The sequence below is a fragment of the Clarias gariepinus genome, chromosome 19, assembly GCF_024256425.1.
Source record: "Clarias gariepinus isolate MV-2021 ecotype Netherlands chromosome 19, CGAR_prim_01v2, whole genome shotgun sequence".
In the NCBI taxonomy this organism is placed as follows: domain Eukaryota; kingdom Metazoa; phylum Chordata; class Actinopteri; order Siluriformes; family Clariidae; genus Clarias; species Clarias gariepinus.
Window position 1 is genome coordinate 10,807,013 of NC_071118.1, and position 26,231 is coordinate 10,833,243.

Consider the following 26,231-nt stretch of genomic DNA (forward strand, 5'->3'; position numbering starts at 1 on the left):
TTTAAGTAGTTTTTACTATTTCAAAACCTGTAAAAGATGTAGCTGCATTAGACAAATCAGACAATAAACTTTAGTGCAATTGAATTACCGCTGCATAATTAATTGCATAAAATCACAATATGGACACATGCAATTATTTAATATCAAAAGGCTGCATTTAATTACATATAATATACGCTTAGTTAAGAATTTATATTGAGTTTGTCAATAATTTAAGTCTTTTTAATAATAAATACATATTGGCCAACATGCTCATGGTTGGATAATTTGTGCCCTTATTTGCCTGTTAGCTTATATAAATGTTTAAATACAAAATGGTACATTTAATAGTTAAGTATAACAGTTTAAATTAAAATATGTTTCAAAATAATCACAATGTGAATCAGATGATCTGGCCCTAAATTAAACTGAAAGTCAATTCCTAAAAATCTAATCAAATCAACAGTCTACCTACGGCTCAATGCTTATAATAAGCAGAGGGGTGGTCTGCTGCACCCTAAGATGAGTTACTGTTACAGCTCTGAAGTTGATTATATTGCATAAACTGCATGCCCCAAAGTGTTTTATTCTTTTTCTTATACCACTACTGTAGTAATGTGCCAATGAATACAATTTTTATTAACTAAAATTTATGCACAATACTTTTTATCCATTTTTTTGCTTAATGTTGTAGACTGCTCAGCTGACCAACTGCATGTATTTTTTTAATCTGTAAAGTAACCACTGTTAAAATCCCTGTGCAAGTTGTTACTGCAGATATTACAGTATATGCCTGTGTTTTGGCATGCAGCAACCTCTATGGTCAGAGCTCCTACAGTAATATAGAAAATTAATCAACATCTAACATTAAGGTTTGAAAATTCAGTAGTACTGTGGAATAAATGTCGCAAAAGTGTACGTAAAAGTAAAGTCAAAGAATGTTTGTGTGTAATGGTGACAGCGTGTGCGAGAACATCTTGAATCCAAATCAGCTCCATCTTCACCCTGACTGTAGTTGATGGGCACATTGAGGAGAAATATGGCCCGCAGAAAGCTCCATCCTGCTGCACGGCAAATGAAGACATATTGAGGCATGGGGATTCTCGAGCTTGCCGCTGGGCTATTAATTACTCTTTTGTCGCGTGCATCTGCTGAAAGACTTGACACCTATTGGGACAGAGTGCAGCATGACGCTGGGCAGCCAGCGCTGCTCTCTGTCTCTCTCCCTCACCTCCATGTTTTATTCATAATCCCTATGAAGCATGGAGCAAATGATTGACTTTAAATGTTCTCCCAAGTTTTTACAGCCAGTGAAAAAGCAGCGCTTCGGTTTTGGCCGCCAGCAGTGTTTTGTCATCTCTGAATGTCGCCTGTTCCCAGATTTGCGGCAACATGTTTGGCTGGGTGAGGAGTCATGTAGGATTATATGTCTTTGTGGAGCAGCCTGTTGTACATGCCCTGCCAGTGCGCTTATGAGTGTGATGTATTATGACAGGAGGAGTTGGGAGTTAAAAGCCTTCATAAAGGCCTCCCAATGTCTGCCTGTTTTCTGTGTACCTGCACCCAACGGTTCCAAGCGTGCTCTTAACGTTGCCCCGCTGAGATGGGTGTGTTTGAGAGTGTGAAAAAGAAAGGCAATGTAATCAAGAGGCTCTCTTGTGTTTTCTTTCTCCTCCTTTTTCCCAGTGATCCACCCAGCACTCGAGTGACAAGTCCACCCAGGCTGTCATGCCTTTGATAGTTATTAGTTTTGTACAGAAGTCTGTTTTGATTTCCGCCTGCGAAGAGAGATGGAGTGTGGCTGAGTCAGAACCCATATTGATTTCTCTTTAGGCGCTCATTCCAGAGGCGCAGAGACCCAGTCTAGACCTGACTCACCTCCCATTACTGCTCTCCAGCTGCTAGCTCCTTCTACAGTGATCAGAGACCACTTTTAAAGTTTAACCTGAAGTTGATGAGGTCTGAACATGTGCCACCATAGTCTGTGTATGGAAAAAAAATCCACAAACTACCCATATATTGCCCAGCTATTATTTTTTTTCCCTATTATTTTGTTCATTATATAGTTCCAATTAACATCTTATTGCCTACTTAGTCTTGATTAAATCTGCTCAGTGACATTATTATTATTATTATTATTATTATTATTATTACATCACACAAAAGAGATCAAGTTAGACTTGTTTTCTCTACTAAATGTCTGTAGACAGAAAGCATGGCATAATGATTAGTTCGTCAGACATGTTTAAGACTTTTTACTTAATGTAACATAAAGGTATGTAAATTTCACACATGCATCAACCACCGTTATAGTCAATCACATGCCCCCAAATTTTTTGGTGCACATTCACAAAAAAATACTATATATATATATATATATATATATATATATATATATATATATATATATATATATATAATTATTATTATTATTATTATTATTTTTAAATACTGTAAACTATTCATAAGACAACAATGAATCTTCAGGATGATCAACAAACGTAAGAATAATCTTTACAACCTTACAAAACCAGATCATTCTATCTTGTCAAGTGCTAAACTATAAATTCCAATCAGGTTCTAAACATTTGTAAGGAAAAGCAAATTATGGCTCTTGAGAAGCATGAAGGATAAAAGCACAATCATGGAGAGATGCCTATATTAAATCCTGATGCCACAGGTATCAGAGTGCGAAAAGCCTTTGCTTTTTGGGTGGAAAGGATGGTTTTACTGTCGCCTCTGGCAATCCAAGGGACAGCCAATCACAGGTGTCTGGGAGTGTAAAATATGTGCAGAGGAGGGCAGTTAACTTTGGTTGTTTAGCCATTATTTAATATAGCATAAGCAGCATTATGGAAAGATGCAGTGGCTGTTTAATTTTTTTGCTTTCACCCTCTTTTTCTGGAGAACCAGTTGGTATGTAGGAAATGGTAATGACTGAATTTATGGAAATTCTGACAGAAGTGGTAAAGATCCTGTAGTGCACGCTCATAATACTAAGTGTTTTCTGAGGGTCATCAGCATTTCTCCTGTATTCACCCTCTTGTTCATGCAATGCTGACTTAAATAACTGAAAATTTGCCTCACATTGTTTTAATGCAGTTTACCAAACGAACACTGGGCCTATTCTATATAAAACAGCGCTGAGGTGACACAACCCACCAGACAAGCAGACAGGCTGACATTTCATGTCTATGAGAGTCAATGGCATTATGTACAGCAGAAATTTAATCCAGTGCACATTCCTGTGTGACCCAAGACCCTGTGAGCTCTTGTTCCCTTCCCTGTCTCCATTGTTCTTGTCTCTGTGTTCAGCATGCTCTGTTTCACCACAGGGGTTTCACACCTCTGGTTATGTCTCCGGGTCTGTCTTGCTTTCTGCTCCTGTTGCGTTATGGAAGAGAGACCAGGCACAGAACAGCGAGTGGGCATGGTGACTCGGATTTGTGCCTTGTTTACTTGTTTACCGCGGTCTTAGGTTTCACTGCTGTGCTGATGGAGGACTCGAGACACCATGACTAGGCAGATAGCTCATTCTGGCTGATTCTGCCAGTGTGTGTCTATATGTAGGAGTAAACATTGCTTAAAAAGCAAATCTGAATTTGGTTTCTTAAATGTAATAGTTTTTTTCCACTTTGTCTCACATTTTAAAGTCAGATGTTAGTAAAATATAAACAGTTTTTGAGGTAATGTATGTGACCTTTACATAAAGCAATTTCATTCCAATGCCGAATTGTCCCCTTTTAAATTCAAACCCCAATCCTTTGCTGTAAAAGATACTAAATAATTGATATTCTATATATATGAATACTATATATAAGATAATTTTCTAAAATTCCACATACAATACATTTGGAATTATTGAAGTATTTTTAGCTAAACACCCATAGCTAATGGCTAATAGTGTTAAAACCTCCCACTTCCTGAGGAGTTTCCATTATGCTAATTAAACATTGTTATTAAATAGCTAACTAGATTTCTTAACCATCAGTCTTTAAAATAAAATAGGATAGTAAATATGCTACTAAACTAGATGCTACATAACTAAGAGGTTACTATCAAGAAAACTGCACACTAGCATGACAAACAATTGTAGATTAGCGATTGTTAGCATTGTTAGTCAGTCAGTGAAGTTTTGATGAGTATTCCCACAGGGATGAAAATATTTGACAATTTTCACTATGTTGGGATGTTTGGCAGGATACCATGAAGAAAGAAACAAAACCGAGGTTAAGGAAAGATTCAAGTGTAGGCATAGCATTACATACTGTAGCTTCATTAATAATTACAATAATAAAACTCTATTTGTGTGTGTGTAGATATTTATTAGTAGTAGTGTGACCTGTTCACATTTCTATTAGTAAGCCACAAAAAGTGTTAAATCAAAGTTGAGTACTTTGTATCATGAATGAACTTGTGTGTGTTTTTATATCTACTGGAATTAAAAAATTTTTTTAAATGGGGGGTGGAATCACCCTAAACGATGGAATCCACCCGAGACCTTTTATTTCCCCCATCTTGACAACCAGCATGACAGGAATTCCACTGATCAGCTCACGCCTGTCTTTGCCACTCAGATTAATTGAGCCGTGTTCCTTTCGGCTAAATCAATCTCGAGTCGTTGCATAATATTTTGAGAGCCGCAGCCAAAGCTCAAATAATCACCTCCTTGTCAAATGGTTTGTGCAAGCCTCGATCTCTCTTGTACTGCTGCCCAGAGAGCCGAGCCATGGCTGTTTACAGTGAACGTCGTACCAGGTGGTGATACTGATGACACAAAGTGATATGATGGTGCAATGTTTTTTCCAATGATAAACAACATCTGCGCCATGATGCCGCCTTGCTCTCTCCATACTGTGGTCTGCTTAACTTTTTTGAGCAATCACTTGCATATTCTACCATGTACATGGCTGTTATTGGATTTCATCTTTATTAATGTAACAGGTGCTAGCTTGTTAAAACAGTAAGGAACGCATCTTGGCAGATATAAACTACAACATGCAAGAGGGCCCAAAATATTTCATGTCGTTTGAGGCAAGAATAAATTATACAGGACATGGAGTGCGTCGGGTTTTTTTTTTTTTTATTTTTACCTAAAGTTAGGCATACTTGAGGTTTCTGCCACTCGATTGAAGGTGATGCCCATGAATAATGCATGGCAGAGAGGGAACTCCTGTCTGGAGCTTTTTGTAGAGCAGCAGAGTGCTCGCGCATGCTTAACCTTGTTGATCTGACGACTAGCAAATCGGAGCAGAAGAAAACAAGAACGTAAAAAACTGGGGGGAAAAGCTTAAGAAAAGCCTAAATAAAAGCAGTGCTATTTTCGGATATGGGAAGCGTCTCCATTATTGGGTACAAAGCAGAAGGGAACAGAGTTTGCAAGAGTAAAACATGACAATTAAAGGAATAGTTTGTCCAAAAAAATGCAATGGATACAATGCAACGAGTGAAAACATGTTTAAGTATACATTTTATTTTATTTTTATTGTCCCACACATTTTATTTTTAGCACTCATCTTAATAACTAAGATTTTATGATGTGGTCTCTGAAACCGTAAAACGCAGTAATTTAAAGAGGTAAAACTTGTAGCTTTAATAACTCTTTAGACAACTTTTTTCCTACTGTAAGTATGGTATAATTGTTGAGCTCGTAGAAGGCATAGCTTCATGAATTAAAATTGTCGTCCACTCAATGAAATGATCCAATTAGCCAATCATGTTGCAGCAGCACAATGCGTAATTTTATTTATTTATTTATTTATTTATTTATTTAACATTTTTAGCTGTCCAATTTCGAAGCTGAACCTTTTGTCCAAGATAACTCCAGCTTCTTTTTCTACAGTAGGAGGATTGAAACCCGATGTGTGGTGTAGCTTATCTGTCTCAATGTGTTTAATTCTGGGTGTTTTGAGATGGTCGTCTTCTCACCCTGGCTATAAAGACATCTTGTCAGTTCGTCAGTCTGACAATTTTCTTATTAGCAAAGCCTTCCCGCCCACAAAACAGCAATTCCAATGTATGCCTTTTGCTTTTTGCACTGTTTGGTACACAGCCTTTTGTTTGTAAAAAAATTAATTAAATTAAAATATGTCCAGCTCTCCTGTGGCTCTAACAACCTCGCCAAGGTCACGAAGAACCCAATTTTATCCGTCCTGATGTTTGACGACCTGTGCTTGATTGTATGCCTGTTTGTTTCCTCTCTGGCATGTCCGCTTTTTCCTCCTGTCCATACCATTGCTTCCTCAGCTGTTGCTGCAGGCATCCCAAAATGCACAATCAACAGGCTAATCGCTAAGCTCAGGCTTGAAATATTTGCAAACAAGTGACCTGGAAATAAGATCTGGCGAGAGAGAACCCCATTAATAACCTTAAACGTTCCGATATTGGAAAATGTACCGATCATAGCGAGCGCCTGCTAGTCCGAAGGTTAATGGCAGAAGCTGCCTCATAATGGCTGTAGGCGAAAGAGGCATTAGCAGAGAATCCTATCCTCAAGCTGAGGTGACTGGAGGTATAAATTGTAGGCTAGGAGGGGAACGCAATTCTCCCTCTCTTTTTTTTCTCTCTCTTTCTCCCTCTCTCTTCTTCCAGGTAGCGCAATTAGGGGAGCTACGTTAAGCCCAGGTCCTGACAGAGCTCTTGTGTTTTCTGCCTGTTGACTCCACTGAAAAGATGCTTTGCAGCCATAATGAAAGGAGTGTTGTGTCACTCCCCTGGACAACATAACTGAGCTTTGTTCAACACCACGGTTTCCCCAATACACCTTTACTGACTTGTTTTGAAGGGGCCCCTTTCTTATACAAGATGTACAGGGGGGCCTGGAGGGCAGCACGCCGCTTATTTAAACTCCCAGCAAATGAAATGGAATGAGAGAGGAAGAGAGGCTGATCTGGAAAACAAGCCATGTCTTATTGATAACCTTCTCCACTCACTGTAAAACCTCCTCCTTATTCACCATCCATTGATAATTGGATGTGTCTGCTGCCCTGTTTCTCAGCCCGGTGCCTTGAATAACATCCTCTTCAAGGCTTTGATATTGTGCCATTCCTTCTTTTACTCACACAATGTAATGTGCAGCCTATAAAAACGCTGTGTATCCTTATCTGTCAACCAGTGTATGAGCAAGACGTGAGTATATTAATGTGTGTGTGCGTTCTGAATAAGAGCTCTGGCTGTGTCATAACAAAGACGGCGTCTCTCTTTCTTTTTTTTCTCTTCCCCACTGCTTCCGTTCTCGCTGCTACTCAGTTATGCTCAGCACGCGTCTGCAGCCTCTGCGAGTGTGGCTGGAATTCATATGAACGTCGCGCCGCGGGGACAGCGGCCCAAGTCATTGATATGTGCGAGGCGACGCACTAATAAACATCCAGCACCGCTGAGCCTTGCCTAGCTGTTTGATACGTTTTTATTGGGGGAGGGTGGAGAAAAGAGGGAAAGGAGAAGGATCTTGAGACAAAGGATGGACAGAAAGGCACGGATGGTAGACAGTAAAAAGCATCAGTCAGAATATTTAATTTCTGTCAGTCAAAGGCTTCCTTTATGTCTGGTGTGGATTTATCATCACATGATCTTAAAAGCAGAAATAATTATGATGTGTTGCGTTAAAGCTTTAGTGGTGTTTTAATGTTACAGATTGCAATCAGGGCTATATGTAGTCCTCTGTAAAGTGCTCCTGTTTTATGTTGTGTGTCTCAACAATTTTGTCAAAGCATTTAATATGTGCATACTGTATTGGATAACAGACGCATTTTTAATATAATTGAGAAGTTTATTAATTTTCTATAAAGCAGCTCTGACAGTGATCCTGGCTTCAAGACATATTACAGGTTCATATAAATGCACTCAGTATTAGAGCTGGAACTAACGAATAATAATAATAATAATAATAATCTGTTAACTATTAAAATTAATGATCGACTTTTCAGTTGAGTCAATGACTCAATTGCTTTTATTTTGCCATCACTTTTTTTTATTTAGTATAAGGTTGTTTCAGGCGTATGCTAAGTAACTATAAAAACAATATATACTGTATGATTAAGTATTAATATTTATTTTAATGAACATTCCTGCTGACACAAAAGATAAATACAATTCCGATCTTCATTTTCGTCAGCCTAAATCTAAAACTGAGAATAAGCAATAAGTAACATCAATGAAATATCATTAAAATGTATTTTTATGTTAAAATATAAACTTTAAAGATGTTACCTAGAGATTATAGTAGTTGAAATATTGAGAAAACACTAAAGCTATTAGTGATGCTAGCAGCTGTGAGGTGTTTATGCTGATGAGAGCAGCACTGCCACATTTCCTCTGATTGGTGACCAAATCAAAAACACTGCCCCTGATTGGGTCGATAAGTCGGAAATACTGTCTCTCATTGGATAAGTCAACCAAATGGCCTCTGATTGGCTGACAAGTCAAACAGCCTCTGTTTTGTCGACAGCCTCTAATTAGTCGAGACTGAGCTATTTTTCGCTTATGTAAACCTTAACGCCTATATGTCATTTGTGCACAAAAAACATGCAATGATGTCATTAACTAATCAATAATTAAATTAATTGATAACTACTTTGGTCACCGATTTTAATCAGCCTTGATTGTGATTTTTCTTTTCACTTTTACTCAAAGTTTAAAAAGTCCAACAGTACAAAGTACAATTCTTAATTCCTGTGGTTAACCACGTCTACTGAAGTGGTAATATTTCAATTATTTATTTACTTACTTGCATAATTATTTACTTATTGGACATCATCTTTGGCAAATATTTGACATATCTCTCACATTTTGGTTAATGGGGTCAGTTGTGCAAGAAAAGGGCAGTAAAGTAGGTCTGGTATTATCTACCTGTTTACTCTATGCTATAAACCTTTTTTTTTTTTCCTTTTTTTTTCTTTTTCTTTTAACAGTCCTGTGTTGAACTTCGGACAAATGCCTAATATTATATCAACTCTAAAATGCTTACTCTAAAGTACTGAATTAAATAAAATTTGTACTTTAGTATGAGAATAGATGACTCGAATTGTCTTGCTCTGTTGTTTATTAAATCAGTTTTATTTAGTTTACAGTATTGATATTAGCGATATAAAGCTCGCTAAGAAATCACTGAATTGTTTTATCAAGTGTTTTGGTTATTCTGACCTTTTCTAGATTCTACAGATAAGCATTTTGTTTGAATGAATTATAGTGTCCACATGATTCCAAACTGATCATAAAGCGATAAACTATATTATATCAATGGCTCGTATCATGCGCTATGATTGAGTGTAAGGCAGATCATGACTGCATAAGATGCAATAAAATCGAGAATGATATTTTATCTAGATCATGCTTCCGCAATCCTGTTGTAAATGTGTTTATGGCAGGGTTCATAAACGTTCTAATTGCAGGGTAAATTCAGTCTTGGTGCGGCTGCTGGTGCTGTTTTGTCTTTTTTTTTTCTTTCTTTCTTTCTTTCTTTCTTTTTTTTCTTTCTTTTTTCCCTCCACCATCTGATTCACTATTGCCTGCCTCATTCACTCCTAATGTGGTGGAAAGGACTGGGGACTCACTGGTCCTGTCTAGCACGACTGCAAAAAATAAAACCAAGCTGCTGCAAAGTTAGTGTAGCTGTCTGATCAAGTGAGCCGTGAACATTGTGATCAGAATTTATGACACATTGCATATGATTGGTATTTATGATTTTATATAAGCATGGTAACTGAAACCTATGATTTGTGCGTTTTATCTCTTATAATGCAATTTTAATTTGCTTAGACTTTGGGTTGTTCCCAGATGATCATGACCATAGCATTTAATAAATCTCCTTCTCTATCAGTTTTTATATCTCTGCGCAATAAAGTTGAGTGACTCGACAAAATCTACCTTTACTAAATTCTACTTGGTAGTAGGCTACTTTTACATTAAACAATACATCACATTATTTATATTTGTGTATGAACAGAAGCAATTACTCTTTCATTGCTTTACACATATACTGTATGCATACATATATACATATAATGCATACGTGTGTATGTCTATACACTATGTATATACAGAATGTCAGTAATACAGTGTTTCTTTTTATTTAGTGTAAAGTATCCAAAATCAAGTTACATATTTGAACTAGGCCATTTTACAAGTATAAAAGCCTGTGAACTTGTCAGAACTGCTTTTGTAGAAAATTAAACACTTTCTCAGCAATAAGGATCAAGAAGTCAACAGCATAAAAAAAAGATATCACAATAACCACTTCATGATATAAATAGGAAATGATCATATTTCCCAGCTCTGCTTTGCTCTGCACTTTCACATTTGTGATGATCTGCATGTGGTCTCGTAAGCTATCATTGTATGGATTTACCTTCCTCTTTTTCTCTTTTGCGTGTAAATTTAGTCTGAAATAAATTTACATGCATACTTTGTTTATTTGAGAGGTCAGTAGAGCGGTCATCTTCAAGAGGGTGTCTATAGAAAAGTCAATTAGCATTAATCATCATTATGGTAATGTTTTGGCAGCGCGGTGTCAACACCTGACTGAGATCTCTATTAAGAGCCTGCAACACGATGAACTGACAGATTGCTCCCTCTCTCACCCCCTCCCCACCTCTCTCTCTCGCGCTCTCTGTCTCTCTCTCTCTCCGCATTGTTGGACCTCAACAAATACCATAATCCGACTGCGCACATGGAGCGGCATCCTTTTTTTTTTTTTTTTTTTAAGTCGGACCTCATTGAATGGAAGGTCTGGCAGCCTGCACGCCACGGATTTTACCGTTCTCAGGCAGGCATTGCCTTTTTGCCCAATACAACCCGCCCCCCCCTTTCCCTTCCATCCAACTTCTTCCCCATTTATCGACTCTAGAGGGGTGCGTGCTGCTCGTCCACTTATATGCCTAACTGCGCTTGGTTAAAAGACAGCTCACAATTATTAGCTGCCATTAAAATCAGCTCACATGCAAATTGTCTGGTAAACAGTTTCGTTTCACAAAGTAAGTAGCATAATGCACATATATCTCATTAGGAACAGCTATTTATTGACATTGAACTTGCGAGATAATTAAATACTGTCTGTTGTTTAGACTACGAAAATAATTACAGAGGAAAGACAAAAATAATGCTTAACATGGGCTTTCCATTACATTTCTGATTAATCATGATTATGCAATAAATAACTAATTATCATGTAGAAGACTTTAGTAATGAAATAATAATGTTCTGTTGACACAGGGGCCCATAGAATATTAAGACAACTCTATAGAACTTCACTGCAATACAACCAAAGTGTAACAAACTGTTCAATCTTTTCCACACACTTTCCATGTACAATATGCACTTTATAAATAATTGCTTTGAACTAACACATAAAATAATAAGTGGTTCCAGTATTTCAGCTAATTGTGATGCTCATTCTATCACAATGTGATAGTCAGCTGGTATTTTGTTCCAAATTGAAAGCATACCATAACTGTAAAATATCCGTAATAATGAAGCTTTTAATCAGTTTTTCAATATTGCGCATAATGTATTAATTACAACCAGGATCATTATACCATGTTTAAAATCTTAGGAGTTTGGGTTTTAGGTGTCAGCATCAGTTATGAACAAAAGGACACAGCAGAGCATGATGGACGATGGACAATGAAGCGTGCTTTTATAGTTGCCTAGAGATACAGCTTTGTCTCCCTCAATTAATTTTTGTCGGGGTGTTTTCGGTCCTTTTTCAAAGCGTGATTTTATTGAGGGGAGCCGAAGTCATTCGGTCCCATCTGATACTGCTTAATGGCGTGTTTCTGGTCGTTTGGTGTATGCGAGTTGGCCGCAGGAGGAGAGCCAAGCAGCTTAAACAGCGCCATCCTGCTTGGAGGCAGCGAGCAGGCCTTCGTGACGAGGGAGCTCCCGGGTATGATGGACGGCGCAGGGTCTACTCCAGAGTGAGAAAGTTCAGATTTATATAGGCCGAGCTGCAACAACTCAATAACGCAGCCCCCGTAATCTACTCGGGTTTCAAACATGGCCCTGATTTACGAGCCAGCACGCCACGCCGCCTCTGAAATGAGGTGTTCAGCATATGTTTTGTTGACATAAATTTGAAATTTATTGCCGTTGTCAAAACTCGCTGTCGGACAAAGTCGCTTATTAACTGAGTAAATGGCTTGAGAGAGTTTTATGTCGGCTTCCTTAATGATTACAGTCGGTCTGTTTTCAGGCATTTGTCGTTCCGCTCACCATCTCTTTATCTAGCAAGAACAGACCAGTGCACACACACACACAAAGTATCTACAGTTTCTGTAGCAAATTAAAAGCACAGCTGGTTGGAGAGACCTGAGGGGAAATGGAGCTGCTACAGTTCACACATACAAAAATGTGAACGTGTGTGTGTGGGTTGATGGGCTGGTGGATGTGTGTGTGCCTCATAAGCAGAGGTCACTTCTGGTTGTCTGGAAAATACTACCTGGTCGTAATGGGTAGAGTTCACAGGCCTTAACTGTATCCTTTTGGATTACATCTACAGCTTTACGTCTACAGAGTCATGCCAACCATAGCAAGGTAACAGCATGCATGAGAAATCTCATTAACCAGGTGTATAATTTCAATCCAATCCCATTAAAGATCTGCAGAATTTCACCAAAAGTTTTCGACTTCATCTCATGTGACTCTTTGGTCTTCTTCCGGTCTCAGATAAAGCTTGGACCCTGTGACAGGAAGCACTTTCTGGACCAAAGTAAGGCCAGTGAGCAGATTGAGGGCAGTGGTTTGTCTTTGTAGATTGTACACTATGCTTAGGCTGTACATATTGGCACCCATAGGTGCTCAAGCCCATGGCTTTTCCCACCCTCCCTTCCCTTTTTTTTCCTTTTTGTGCAGCACTCGTTCACTCGCCCGCCTGCCTTTTGAAGTGCCCTTTATCCTGGGAGGCGTTTACAGGCCTTTTTAATTACTTACAGCTTGCCAAAGGGCTCTGCTGCTTCATTCTTTCCTTTGTTTGTCGGGTCTCCACAATCCCCATCCAGAAGACAGCCATCAGGATTTTTGGACGCGTGACAGATTTTTTTTTTTCCCTTTCGTTCTTTTGTTTATTTTCTGCATTTTTCCCCTTTTTTCTACTCGAAGCCCAAAACGGTTTTCCATTCATTTTTTTTTCCAACACATCCTTTAGAAATTTAGGAGCTAAGCTCATAATGCCAACACACAGGCATAAAAAAAATAATTGCAGGCCCTTTTTGCCAATCGCTTTTTTAGGCATGACCAACCAGAGTAATCAGCTTTCTGTAACTGTTTCCGAGTCTCATCCTACACCTTATACTCTTACCATTTATATAAGATATACTGTAACCCCCGTCGTCTCACCTTATCTTCATTGTTTAACAAGTAAAAGCCATGAGCTTGGTATGCAAAATAGATGATGATGGTGGTGACGATGATGATGAAGTTGCTCCAATTCTACAATACAACAAATAATGTTAGCGATGTGTTGCAAATTTCTCACAGCATAAATCGAAGCAAGAGAAGATGCCTGTCTTTTGGTTCGTGTTAAACACGTATACTTTTGGCAGCGAGGTGCAAACAATGAGCTAATTACAACTCTGGAAACAATTACCACGTGCTGTAAGTATGCTAATAAAAACTAATTCGGCTCACCACTTGTAACGCATCGCCAGCGTTCTTACTTTGTGCAGCCTGTTGCTCCACTGCAGCCCACTAAAGCAAGGGCATCCATAAAACAATAAACCCAATAAACCAATTTAACATACCAGTGCTCGATATCATATCCTTTATGGGTAGTCACTTGCCTTTTAACCAACCTAGGTTGGGTAATCCCTCAGTGTTGACTCTTGCATGGCTTATCTTTGCAAGGATGCAATGGGTCTGATGATTAGCTCAGTTAAAGATTCAGATATGCTGTTCTTTGTCGTCCTCGCTGTGAAAATCACACACAGACGTTCTCTGGTTCAGGCTAATCCTCACACGGGTCAAAGGGTCAATCCGGTATTCTAATTGGCGCAATCATAATTGCCTTTAAACACTTAGACATATCGGCAGGTGTCTAGTGGTGTTGGATTTCTTTCCCCGGATTAACTATGCAACATTGTGCTAAAAACGTAAATTAAATAGTTTTATTATACTCAATCAATATGATCTGGTCATTAGTAAAAGCACAGGGATATAAAAAACTAAATGGCCTGTATGATAGATGTACCAATCTAGTAATATCTTTCTGTATCGGAAGTGATACTGACCTGAAAGGCTGATTTGTATCCTGATCATGGTTTCATTAGCACACAACCAAATTCAAAATGACAGAAGTGCCCCATCGAGAAACATATGCTCATGCTAGTTCTTTAATGATACTTTCTGGCTTAAACCCTGTTAAAGGGAAGCCACTTCCCTGAATCAGTGCAGTAAAACCGACCGAATTTAATCAAATCAACTTACATACAGTTATACCATGAACCTAGGTGGCGCTGACTGACACACAGCCCATATATTATGCACATGAACACTTTGTCTTAATGTATGTTATCAGTTACCGAGTTGTCTCAACTTTTCCTGTGAATATCTGCCTTATGCGAAACTCTTTCTAATGATATTGAGCTTATTTAATTAGAAGGATTTTTTTTTAAGTCCTGAATTACTTTGTCATATCTTTAGATCAGGATTCTATCAGAATTATATATAAAAAGTATATTTGGACTTTGGTTGCGCACTTTCCTTACTTATTGTATTTACAGAATAAAAACATTACTTGCTATTACATTACTTGACCTTTCAATTTTCTAAACTTGAACTCCCCTAAAAAACAATCCTATCAGCTAGTACAGACATTTGATTCACCAGCTGTCTCTCCACCTTGGCTACTGTAAAATGACAACTTTTATTAAGATGTCTGTGTCTCAGTTTATTGCTGTCATGTTTAATAATTAGGTACAGTGTTATCACATGAGCATTCCATCCCATACCGGTGCAGTACGATCATAAGCGACGCAGAAGATCGAAATATCTAATGTGCTGATTTACGAATGCAAGCGTCCAAAGATTTTTTGCAGCCACATGACCGTTAACATCCTGAAAAACTGTCTTTATTTCACTTTTTGTCCCCTATTACATCCCTGTGTATAATTACAGTGTTTCACCTTTCATCTAAAGAGGACGGCGCTTTGTTAGAAACAGTGCCTAGAGGGATGAAAATCAGCCAGCCTTGCAGTTTAGTAAATCCACCATCCCTGAGCTTAAAGGCCATCTATATGTTTCTGTGCAGATAAAGAGCTCCTTCATTCACTCTGACGGTCTACATAAATGAACAATGGCACTCAAGACTTATGTGTGACAAGTTGAGGAAATGACTTCCTATGTCTTTTGCTTGAGAAAATTGTCTCAAAGGGACATTGTCATCAAATGAGTGTTATTTGACATGTTACGTGGTGCAGCGTTTTGTCTCTCTCTGTTCTCCGTCATTTCGAGACTGTGCTCGAATTACATGAATTTATTATGTAGAATTTTTCATTTTAATGGTGTAGAGCTTGGAAGACAGTGTAAGACCCTTTTTGCTAGAGGTAACTCAGGTGCCAAGATTTGAAGAAATTTATAGAGGAGAAAAAAATTGAAGCAATTATTGTCCTTCAAAATGTACAGTAGTTCAATCTCCAAGATCTGTCAAGGCAGAGGTTTTTGTTAATATTCAATTTTTTTTCTACACCTTGCACTACAAAAGGCATAAATCTGGATCTGTTGAGAGTAACAGTCTGGGAACAGCAATACCGGTTTTTAATTTAGCTTTTCTTTTTACGTGTCGACAGAAGTAGAAGTAGAAACTAAGTAAAACATAATTAGGAGTCTAAAAAAAACCTTAGGTATGAAAAGATCCCGCAATTTGTTAAGTGTGTCGACTCCTGTGATTTAGTTTAAATACCTATATTAGCCATTTATTATTATTAATTACTTAAAAGCACTATTAGAGGTCAAAATTGCAAATAAGGTAGAAAAATTTTAGAAGAACCTCACTGGTTCAAATGGATACGATATTTTTTTTTTTTTTTTGTGATTTTTCTTAATAATTTCCTGCCACTATTATGACCCCATTTTGTCCTTAACTTGACTGTGTAGCTCTTGTTTCATTCACACAATGAAATTACACTGTTCCGTGTTTACCGCGTAGCACCCTAATCAAATCATGTACATTGTGTACTTGAGGTTGTTGCGCTCCATGTCTTTATGCGAGTTAAATAAACGGAGCTGGCAGTGAAGCCATCACTGATGTTGTTTTTTGCCTTGCCTCTCTCCGCAGGAAGCTGCACAGCGGAATGAAGACCTACGGCTGTGAGCTGTGCGGCAAGCGCTTCCTAGACAGCCTACGCCTGCGGATGCACTTGCTGTCTCACTCAGGTAACACTCACCCGCTCGCGTCTGTAGGGGCCTGCCTCCCCGTCTGTACATCCACTGCCAAATATAGCTCAGCCCGTCTGAAAACAGAGCTGGAAATAGCATATCGCCACAAGTGGCATGTTTTTGCAAGGATGCCACAAAAGGAGGACCGTACATAAATAGCAGTGATCGTTAGACCAGACTAGATCCGAGCTCATTTACATTGCCGGAATGTCCGTGTGTGGGATTCATTCATGCGTCATACCTTCACACGGTACAAGATCCTGGAAATGGCTACTGAGGAGCGTGCCAGCAGCAGTGTGATAGCAGCTAGCCTAACAGTCATGTAATTCAATGCACACACACAGGCTATTGATTGTGTTAACCTGCCTAAATCATGGGTGGCTTATTTGCACTGCTGGGTTTTTTTTTTTTTTTTTTTTTTTTTTTACAGGGGGTTAGGCTTTTTTATAGGGGAGTAAAGTCCTCTCCTGCAGTCAAAAAGGAATCTGGTTTATATAGAGTCTGTAAACACTATGGAAGTCCCTCTACAGTATGGGACCTTCCTTCACCACAGCTAAATCTACAAGCCACAGAAGAACAGAGTAAAGGTCCACATTGAACCCATCGAGCCTGAGATAATAAGTACCACATTAATCAAGTAATTGATTTTGGAAAGGTAATTAGGGATGTAGATGAAATCAGACTTGTTAGTGAAACTACATAGGCCCATATTGTCCCTATTTAACCGGGGCTAATGTCACCTCACTTCATAACAATTCAATATTTCTGTCGTCAATATCTCAATATAGAGATAGAATCGACTTTTTTTTTTTTTTTGCATGAATGTTTGAAAACCACGTCGAATAGGGAGATGAATGGTCTTTCACGCTGGGCCGCCCACTTCAATTCACACAACTCAGCACGAGGAATGTCGCTGTAAGGAAATATCTAATGTTTATTTTAGCTGCTGCTCAAATCCCAAGATGCGTGTTCAATACCAGACTCTGTGGAGATATTGTACGACCATTGCACTCATGATGGCAACCCATCGTGCATGTGCTTTGCGCTGACATTTATGAGCGGCTCCCTAATAAAGACAAGGAAGCAGTGTTTCGAATCTCATCCACTGTTCCATGCTGACCCACAGTCGATGTGCTCTTACGCAAACAAAAGTACAATTCGTGTCATTATGTTGAGAGTTTTGAAAGCTTGATGGGGGGAGGTAGGATTAAATAAATGAGAGAAAAGATCAAGCTGCCAAAGTGAAATGATGGATATTTTTTTAATAATTGATGAACATGAATTAATCTACTGGGCTCAAAAGGGTTTTTTGTGCATCTATTTTGTGGCGACGGAGTACTTAACTTGTAGCAACTTGTCATTTTTAAACAGCTGAGAGAGAGAAACCAAATAATTAACTGGAGACCATGTACAAAGCATGACATTCCCACAATCAGTTGCAGCTCAAGTCTCACAATTCATGGCTGCGACTTTATCATGTAGCCATAACATAATAATTTGCCGCATCTCAATATTATGTCCTCAATATTTTATCTCAAGGCCATGAGATACTTAGTTTGTGGTCATGAAATATTACCAAGTGCTCTTGAAATATTGCCTTGTCTTCTCCATAGCAAAAGGACTTGAGGCATGGCCACTAGTTAATTAGTTAATATATTATCATATTACAACCTCAGCTTAAATATATACAGTGTGTATCTATGCAGACTGATATGACCCAAAATTATCATAAATGGCAGTGATGGTAATATATTAACACCCTTCTGACTCAATAAACCACAAGCTATTCTCGTATCTCTCAACATCAAAATACACACACACACACATACACACCTGAAAAGCCTGTTTCCCTGCCTGGCTAAGAAAACATGTCCTTTGTTTTAGGTGCAGACAGAAACTAAATGTCCACTTTAGCACCCAAGGCAGGTGTCTGGTCCTTTCTCTGTTTGTCTGTCTGTCTGACAAACCCAGTAGTTATCTGTGCTGCTTACGCACTCTTCTTTTTGTGTGTGGAGGCCCAGGAAAACATTTTATCTGATTGTAAAGTAAGCCCTTGAAAAATACTTTAACTAGTCATAGCAATACATGTATGAAACATACTTTAAAAATAAATATTATTAGGAACCATAGTGACTTCTGTAGCAGATCCTTTGTTGTGGCCAATAATCGAATAAATGAAAAACTCAGAACTTCACAATTTGTACTTGAGTGATTTTGGGCAAGATGCTAGAGAGGTCACCTTTGATGACTGTCATCAGAATAAGTTCTAAACTAAGGTTTTAAGAGTATTTAAGAGGGTTTAAGAGAATTTCTCTTTTATGATTTGTCCACCAGTAGAGGAATATATGAAGGCAAAAACTACCTTTCTTTCTCTATATAATCCCCTGCTATACTAATACACCTATCCCTTACAGTAGATTCTCTAGTGCTGGGAAACCATTAGGGTATAAAGTTTTATTAGTTGATCAGTATCCTGATCTGACTGCATGCTTCATGTCTGAAAGGCTGGCCTCCCAGGAACTCCTTTGTGAATGATTGTGTGTGCAGTCCCTGCAGACGGATGCGTCTCCTCCGCAAGTCGGCAACAAGTTATCCGTCAGTCTTCAAGGATCAGGCATTCAACTGTCTGAATGTTCATGGGGAGAGACCGCACCGGGTTGTCCTTCACGGACACACAGCCTTGTTTAAAATGTTTGCACCATTCAAATGTTTTACCACAACCAAGAGTTTCATCACCGTACTGTGCTTCTCTAAATGTCTGTCGGTTTTACGCCTTCATTCACAAGAAATTTGATCATCAGCCTAGGTTTGACTTGCACGCCTCTGGTGCATTTATATATCTACAGTACATTCTTTTCCAGAACAGGGCTTGCCACCAAATTGCCATTTTGGGTGAGGTTAGAAATCCTAACGGCATGCCAAGAATTCTGATAATAATGATAACGGCATCTTTGTTTGCAGAACTAATTCTACATGATGTTCACCAAGGGAGCAAAAACAACCAGTCTTCCCCACAACAGTTGTAATAACTGAGCATTCCAGGCAGCATATTTTTAGTGCATCAAAAAAAAGAGGTTTTGACAATCGCCTGCTAGTTGACGTGCAACACTAGCCTGATTTTTATTTTTTTTATATATATTTTTTTTGTTTGCAGCAGCGAGGCTCTTGAGAGCTTTGCTCTTGTGTAAAGCTCAAGCTTTTCAGTTGAAGCACTTTATAGACAGAGAGGTGGCAGAGGAGCAGAGATGGAGCAAAGCTCTTTGATTTTTTTTTTCCCTTCCATTGCCAACTTTCTGTTTTTATCCTTCCTGTTTTGAGCGGTTTGATTTTTATCAGTGACAACAGGCAAGTGGCTTAGCCTCCCTTGTTCACACTTTTAGCTTCAGAAACCTTGTGAAAGTGAAGAGGTATGATATTAACAATGCAGCGTGTATTGTGGTGTACCATTTCAGTCATCCCTGATCACCCCTTCCCTCCTCCTCCTCCTCCTCCTCCTCCTGACTCTCAGCTCAGCTGGGGCATGCTGTCTCTGTGTTTGTTTTATTGTAGACTTGGCAGGGCGCCAATGTGGGCCGTCTGCCACCGCTGAGGGTACAGTATGTACAGTGAACCTTGTGCCAGTTTGTTTTGGGTTTATTTTTTTTTTCCTGGCAGTGTTTTTGCCTTTTTTTTCCCCCACACGTAATCGTTGTCCAACAGCAGTGGTTATGGTGTTGATTCAAAGGATTGCGTGTGCTAGTGTTTTGCACAAAGGGAGGACTCGCACAGCGAGCAGGAAATCTTGGGTGGGGTGCAAGCCACTCTGTGGGTCTGATAATGGAATTGGCGTGTGCTAATAATTTCTTCTGAGTTTAAGGTCAACGTGGTCCAGGAGCTTCAGGGCTGATGCTGAGAGCACACAGAAATGAAAAAAACAAAAAATAGTGACTCAGCCATTTGGAGTGTTGCTGGGCTATTAGTGTTATATGAGCTCCCCTTGTGACTTCAAAGAGCTCAGTGGAAGACTTGGGTCACATCAGCCTAGCCAAAAGTTATATTTAGGTCCCCCCCCCTTAGCCTTCTTTTTTTTTCCTGAAGACAAGAGGCAGGATTTGATGGAAGGATTACAGCCTCAGAATTCACCATTCACCATTCGAGGTATTTTGTTTTCCCTTCTTGAACTTGAAAGCCTTCGTCCTGACCTGTTCATTGTCGCAGTCTCACTTTTGCCCTTCCTAAACAACCCTCCAGACAAACAACTTGAAAAGTGACAGAACTAGCACCTGACAGCAACAAAGCAAAACGGTCCCGTTGCCTCATCACCTGCGACGGCATGGATTGAAGCGTCCGGAGCCAGACGTAGACATGCGTACAGACACATTCTCACGGGGCCGTGTGAACACTCTCATTAGCAGGCCAGAGTGTCTGGCCCAGGCTGATTAAGTCTGTTTGCTATTCTCTTGAGGGGGCCCAGTCGGTGGACCTCACTTGACTTCATTAGTGCAGAAGGCTGATTTTGGGCCTCAGACAGCAAGGCTCATCCACACCAGCCTTCACCTTTCCTAGTTTAGACCTGCAGTAGTGGCACCTTGGGGAGGTTGGATTTTTGTTTTGTTTTTTTACAGATGAAAATACATTTCCTTTTCGCATCTTGCCAAGAGTTCTACTAAAATTCACATAGTTAAATAATTTAGTTATACACATATACTGCTGGCTTGGCATTACCCCACATGGGCTTAGGACAATGCTCAAATGTCCGCCAAGACACAAAAACAAAAGGTAGTCATTATTTGGTAGGCCTTTTTATTGCAAATCTGAGACTTTTGAAAAACCTGAGATAAGACCAGAACTGCCATAACTTGCAGAGAACCAGTCATTAGAAGGCGACCTATTGCACTACTCTTTCTTCAGGACCTGCCCAAGGTTTGCTTGCATCAAACTGATCAATGGTGAAGTGATAATGGCCTTCTTCCCACCTCCAACTCCAAACAGTTGTATTGTATTAGACTGTGGCGCAATGACTGGCTTGTAGTAGTGCTGGGAATCAAACCAACAATCTCCTGGTGCTGCCCAAACATCAGAGAACTAAGAAGGGGTGTACTTTATTTAGGACATTGACTCTTGGTCTCTCATTTGTAAATTAGTGGGATTCTCTGTTTCTGAACACGATCATACAATAGTTCAGTTCTCAGCAATTCCAGAGGGGGACTTTCTGAATAAACGCCTCGGTTCTTGGATTGGGTCAGTGTTTTCTGAAAGTTTATTTGAATAAAACAGTCAGCATGATGGAAAGGCATATAACTCCGCTTTGCCTGTGAGCTGTTCTTTAGAGCCATTGTCACTGTCTTGTAAAACATTTGTTGCTTCGGCTTCTTGGTTCCTTTTTTATGCTTCAATTTATCAAAGCCGTGTTATAATCCTAAAATTATATTAGGTCCGTATGCACCTGACTGACACCTGCTGCTTGAGTAAGAGAGAAAAAAGAAAGTGGTTGGGAGGGGGGGAGTTTAAACATGCTGAAAGTTTAGGACTTTAAAATATGTTAGGCATGTATGGAGTGCAGGGAACAAGTGAGAGGGGAAAAAAAAATTCTTTCTTAGATTTTGTGTCCCTGCCCCGCTATTCTTGCTGTCTCCTTCTTGCGCGCCCTCTTTCTCCCTTTCTCTCTGTTTCTCTTTCGCTGTCAGAGCAAGTAAGCGCCGTGCTCCCACAGTCTGGCCGCTTGCCAGATCTTCCCTCAGCGTGATGACATCATCGACTGCCGGCAGGTCTGGATGTTCTGCCAGCATTCCAGAGCGTTTATGATCGCTCGCAGATGTGTGGCCAGGAACATACTGTACCCAAACCAGAAATTAATGAAACTTGACTGGCTTCCAAACCACATATTCCAAAATAGAGAGCTGCACACGTGGGGTGGGGCGAAAGGCCTGGAAGAAAGGCCTCTAAATAAAGCTGAGGGGAGAAAGAAAAAAAAAAAAGGAAAATGCCCCGGCACTCTGTGCTCTCATGTAAATTCTTTGGAGCAGCTGATAAAGCCCCCACTCCCTCACCCATTTCTCTCCCTCTCTCTTTCTCTCCCTCTCTCTTACACTCTGGCTCCCCTCCTTCCCCTTTCTCTTTTTCTCTAAGCATTAGTGGGGGATGACGGGCAGCACGGATAAATGGCCTGAGCTTCTGTTTGGCGGCATGCCCTAACTTCTCTCTGGTGGTTTAAACCCATAATACTTTCCCCTGACCTGTTGATGTACATTAAACCCCCATTTACAACAACGCCTGAATTATGCGGGGCATAAATCTCTTCCATTATGAGGTCCAGGAGAGGAGAGATGATTAGGCATCTGGGTAATGGTGCTGTAATTGGGCAGCAAGTTTGGCCCTCATCGAAAAAGCTTAAAAGAATTTATTCCCATGGATGTAGGAATATAAAGCCGTGTTCCCTTTTCTAACGGCGGGCTCTAACCAGTGTACACAAGCTGTCTGTTGCCGGTGATGCCTTTGATGTTCGCCATCATTGAGCACATCACTCGCCGTCTACGGTGTATTGCTCCGTGCTCTTATCTGCCTTTAATGAACCCTCCAGACTATCCACCCTGAGCAGAATCTAAAGCAAGCCTCTTTCTAACCCTTCAACGCTTTTCTACAAACGTGTGTTTCTGTTGCTGCGTGCCGTGCCTTTTTTTTTTTTTTTTTTTTTTTAACCCTAAATATCATATTGCATTACAGAACATAAGCTTTTTGTTAATAAAACACCTTCTTAAGCACTCCTTTCAGGAAGCATTTTTAATCTTAGCACTTTTTGCTTAGCATGTCAAAACAAATTTGTGCAAAAGTGCAATGTTATCTGATTGGATCTTTCCACTTTGGTCCAAATTCAAAAACCCGAACTGCCGTTTCAGGCAGTGATGACACACCAGTAACGTGTCTAAGCACAGATCTGATTTCTTGTGGTTTGGTGGAGTAAGGCTGTAAATATATTCCAGCCTACATTTCAACATTTAGAGTGTTATTACAGTCTCTTTAAATGTTGTTTTTCCATCGCAATAATTATTAGTCCTCATTCGTGACAATTTATTTAATTCCCGAGCTTTTCCTAAGTTTAGCTTCATTTCCCCTAAGAAGGGGTGACGTATTCTTATTGTGACTGTTAATGTTTACGGGTTGTTAAAAATTTTTTTATTGAAGTTTATTTATTTACACATTTCTTTTAGCGCTACAGTTCTTCACATTTCCGTGGTGGTATTGTTGACATCTCTGATTAGAACCGTGAAATAAACTGTAGGACCAGCTGTAATACCCTGTAAAAGATCCCGATCTTATTCCTTTGTTGTCGGGTATTGCAGCTTTAAATCCCTTTTGGTTGCTAAGTAGCAAGTGCCCCGGTGGGCTGATTTGGTATTCAGCTCAATGCCGGGTCTTATTTTTGTATGCGAGACAAAGTGTTTTGATGGAGGGTGATTGCAGCAGCGTCTGGAGGCTGTTTGGGAGTTTTATGGTCTGTACAGTACACCGTGTGCCTTCTAAAACAGAACACAGGCAATTGAATTTTGGATTTGCTTCATCATTTTTCTCCTCTGAGCAGCTTCTGTCAAAAAAAAAAAAGGGAGCGTTGCTGGAAGGGCACAGATTAATTTGTTCTGCTGGAAAATGAGAGAGAGACAACAGAACACACACACGCGTGCACTCGCCACTCACAGGCTGAGAAATAAAGCAAAAGGCACACAAGCACGACTGGAAAGAAGAAGACATTTGTTCAGTCAGTGCCACTCCTTGTTGAGGGATGGAAGAGATGCCCTTGTTTTCAGAATGGTTATATAAGGAAAGGTTCAAATGAGTTAGATGTACAAAAGGTGTTCGGTTGGACACCTTTTGGCTAAAAAACAAAAAAAGGAGAAATGTCCTTGACATCGGGGGCAGAGGAAGAGTCCAAGCAGAGTCTGACCTTTATTGCTTTATGAGGGTGACAAACAGTGGATGCAGCCATGAAACTGGGTTTAAACCATATCTAGTTTCAGCCTCGATTGCGCAATCATGTGTTTGATGGCTCTGGCTAACCAGATAGGGCCGAAAACGAGATCCTGTAACTGATTCGCAAAGATTGCTAATCCACGTGTCTGGAGATGAGAACTCTGCCTTTTTGTTAACCAGGTTTAAGAGTTTTAAGCAATGGTAATTAAGGCAGCGTGGTGCAGATTCCTGGTGTTTCTTCCTTTGGCAGGCTCCCTGGAAAAAATGATGATTTGTTTGTTTATTGGGCTGCATTCACGTCCAAAGATCGAGGCTTTGATGGCAGCTGTAAGCCAGTGGTTGAGCTGTAGTTGTGTGGTGTGTTGGTGCAGGCATGAGAGGGGGATTTGAAGAGGACGGGGCGGGTGTGAGGGGAGGCTAAATTTAAATTGTAATTGGCCGACTTCCACAAGCTTGCGGGCATTTTAATGAGTCATAATAACTTCATTTAAAACCAGCTGAGCAGAAAATAGATTGGAGAGGAGCCTGTGGCCAGTATGGATTTGTGTGTTTTTTTTTTTTTTTTTTTTTTTTTTTAAAAGACCACACTTCTTTCATCAGCAAGGCCAGTCCTGCCAGGCGTGATGAGTCGCTGAGTTGGCTGCCACATATTGCATGGATTTATTATAAATGTATACGTCTGAATGCTTAAACACATGGGTTGGGAATCACCAGGGAGCATCCAATACGATATTATCACGATGCCAACGTACTGTACTGATTCAATTTGGGTTGTGATTCCGTAAGCATCATGATTTTATAAATGTTTGATTTAATTTGATTTATTTATTTTTTGTTACAATTCTAAATAAGCTCAGCAAACAATTTGCTCCATCCACAAAGGATGTTGTGCTGCCTACCAATGTGTGAATAGTTTAGGATTACAGGGGAACTGCACCGTATTTCCCCTTCAAATGCAAACATACAAAGGGCCCCTAAAAAAAATTTACACACTTCATCAGATATGCGCTTTTTTTTTTTTATTATTCAAATTTAATAAAAAATTATGGCAGCAATGTGTAGTTTTATGTTTCCTCTAAAGATGTCAGTAGTTGCACCATCATTTATGCTATCATGTGACTGTCAGAAGAGAGGTATATATTTTTCATGGTGAAGCAGGTGGTTAAAAAAAATTTTGTGCCCATCTGTATATGAAATTTAAAAATGTATATATTTTAAAAATAAATTTTGGATTTAGTATGTCAAGAATCACATCAAAGAATCGAGTTTCCTCCATCTCAATTACAAATCTACGTACAGTAAAAACTTTTGAGGATCTTTCTTAGACATGCTACTAAAACAAATGAAATTTTGAAAAAGTTAATAACAAGGTTTTTTCAGGATATTTGAAAAGTAAGGGGGTGTGGGAGATACCAGGAAGTAGTAATCTACTACGTTTAAATTAGTAACCTTTACATTTAAGCAGAAAAAAGCAGACATTGATTGATTTGTAAATTATTGGTATTAAAACACCTGCGTTGGAACTGTAGGATTTTGGAAGTCTGTCAGATAAAAAAAAAAAATAATAATAATAAAACTGCAGATATGTCATCATAAATTATGAGATCCTTCCAACTTGGCCTACCTTTTAATAACTTAAAAAAAAAAAAAAAAGAGCGGGGGGGGGGGGGTGGCAGTTTCACCTATTGATCAAAGCCTATAGCATGTCTAAACACAAATCTGATCAGCATGGAAGGAAAACCATATTAGAAGAATTGCATTGATTTATACCTGTGATTTGAATTATAGCCAGAATTACTGTCAGAGCTGCCATTGTAGAAAATCAATCAACACCTTCTGCCCAAGTTCAAACAGCATCTGAAAGCAGCCTGTACAGAAAGATGTAAAATGGAAAGCTCAAATCACTTCAAGAACGCGCAATATAAAATGTGATAAATGTCTTT

At 39.3% G+C, this 26,231-nt stretch overlaps 1 protein-coding gene across 1 annotated transcript in view; it reads left to right on the forward strand.

Annotated features, from left to right (window-relative positions):
• Positions 1 to 26,231, forward strand: part of zbtb16a (zinc finger and BTB domain containing 16a) — a 104,169-nt gene that overhangs the window by 31,729 nt on the left and 46,209 nt on the right. The window contains exon 3 of the mRNA XM_053479195.1: positions 16,244 to 16,341. Coding sequence (XP_053335170.1) covers positions 16,244 to 16,341 — 98 coding nt within the window. The remainder of the gene's footprint in view (positions 1 to 16,243; positions 16,342 to 26,231) is intronic.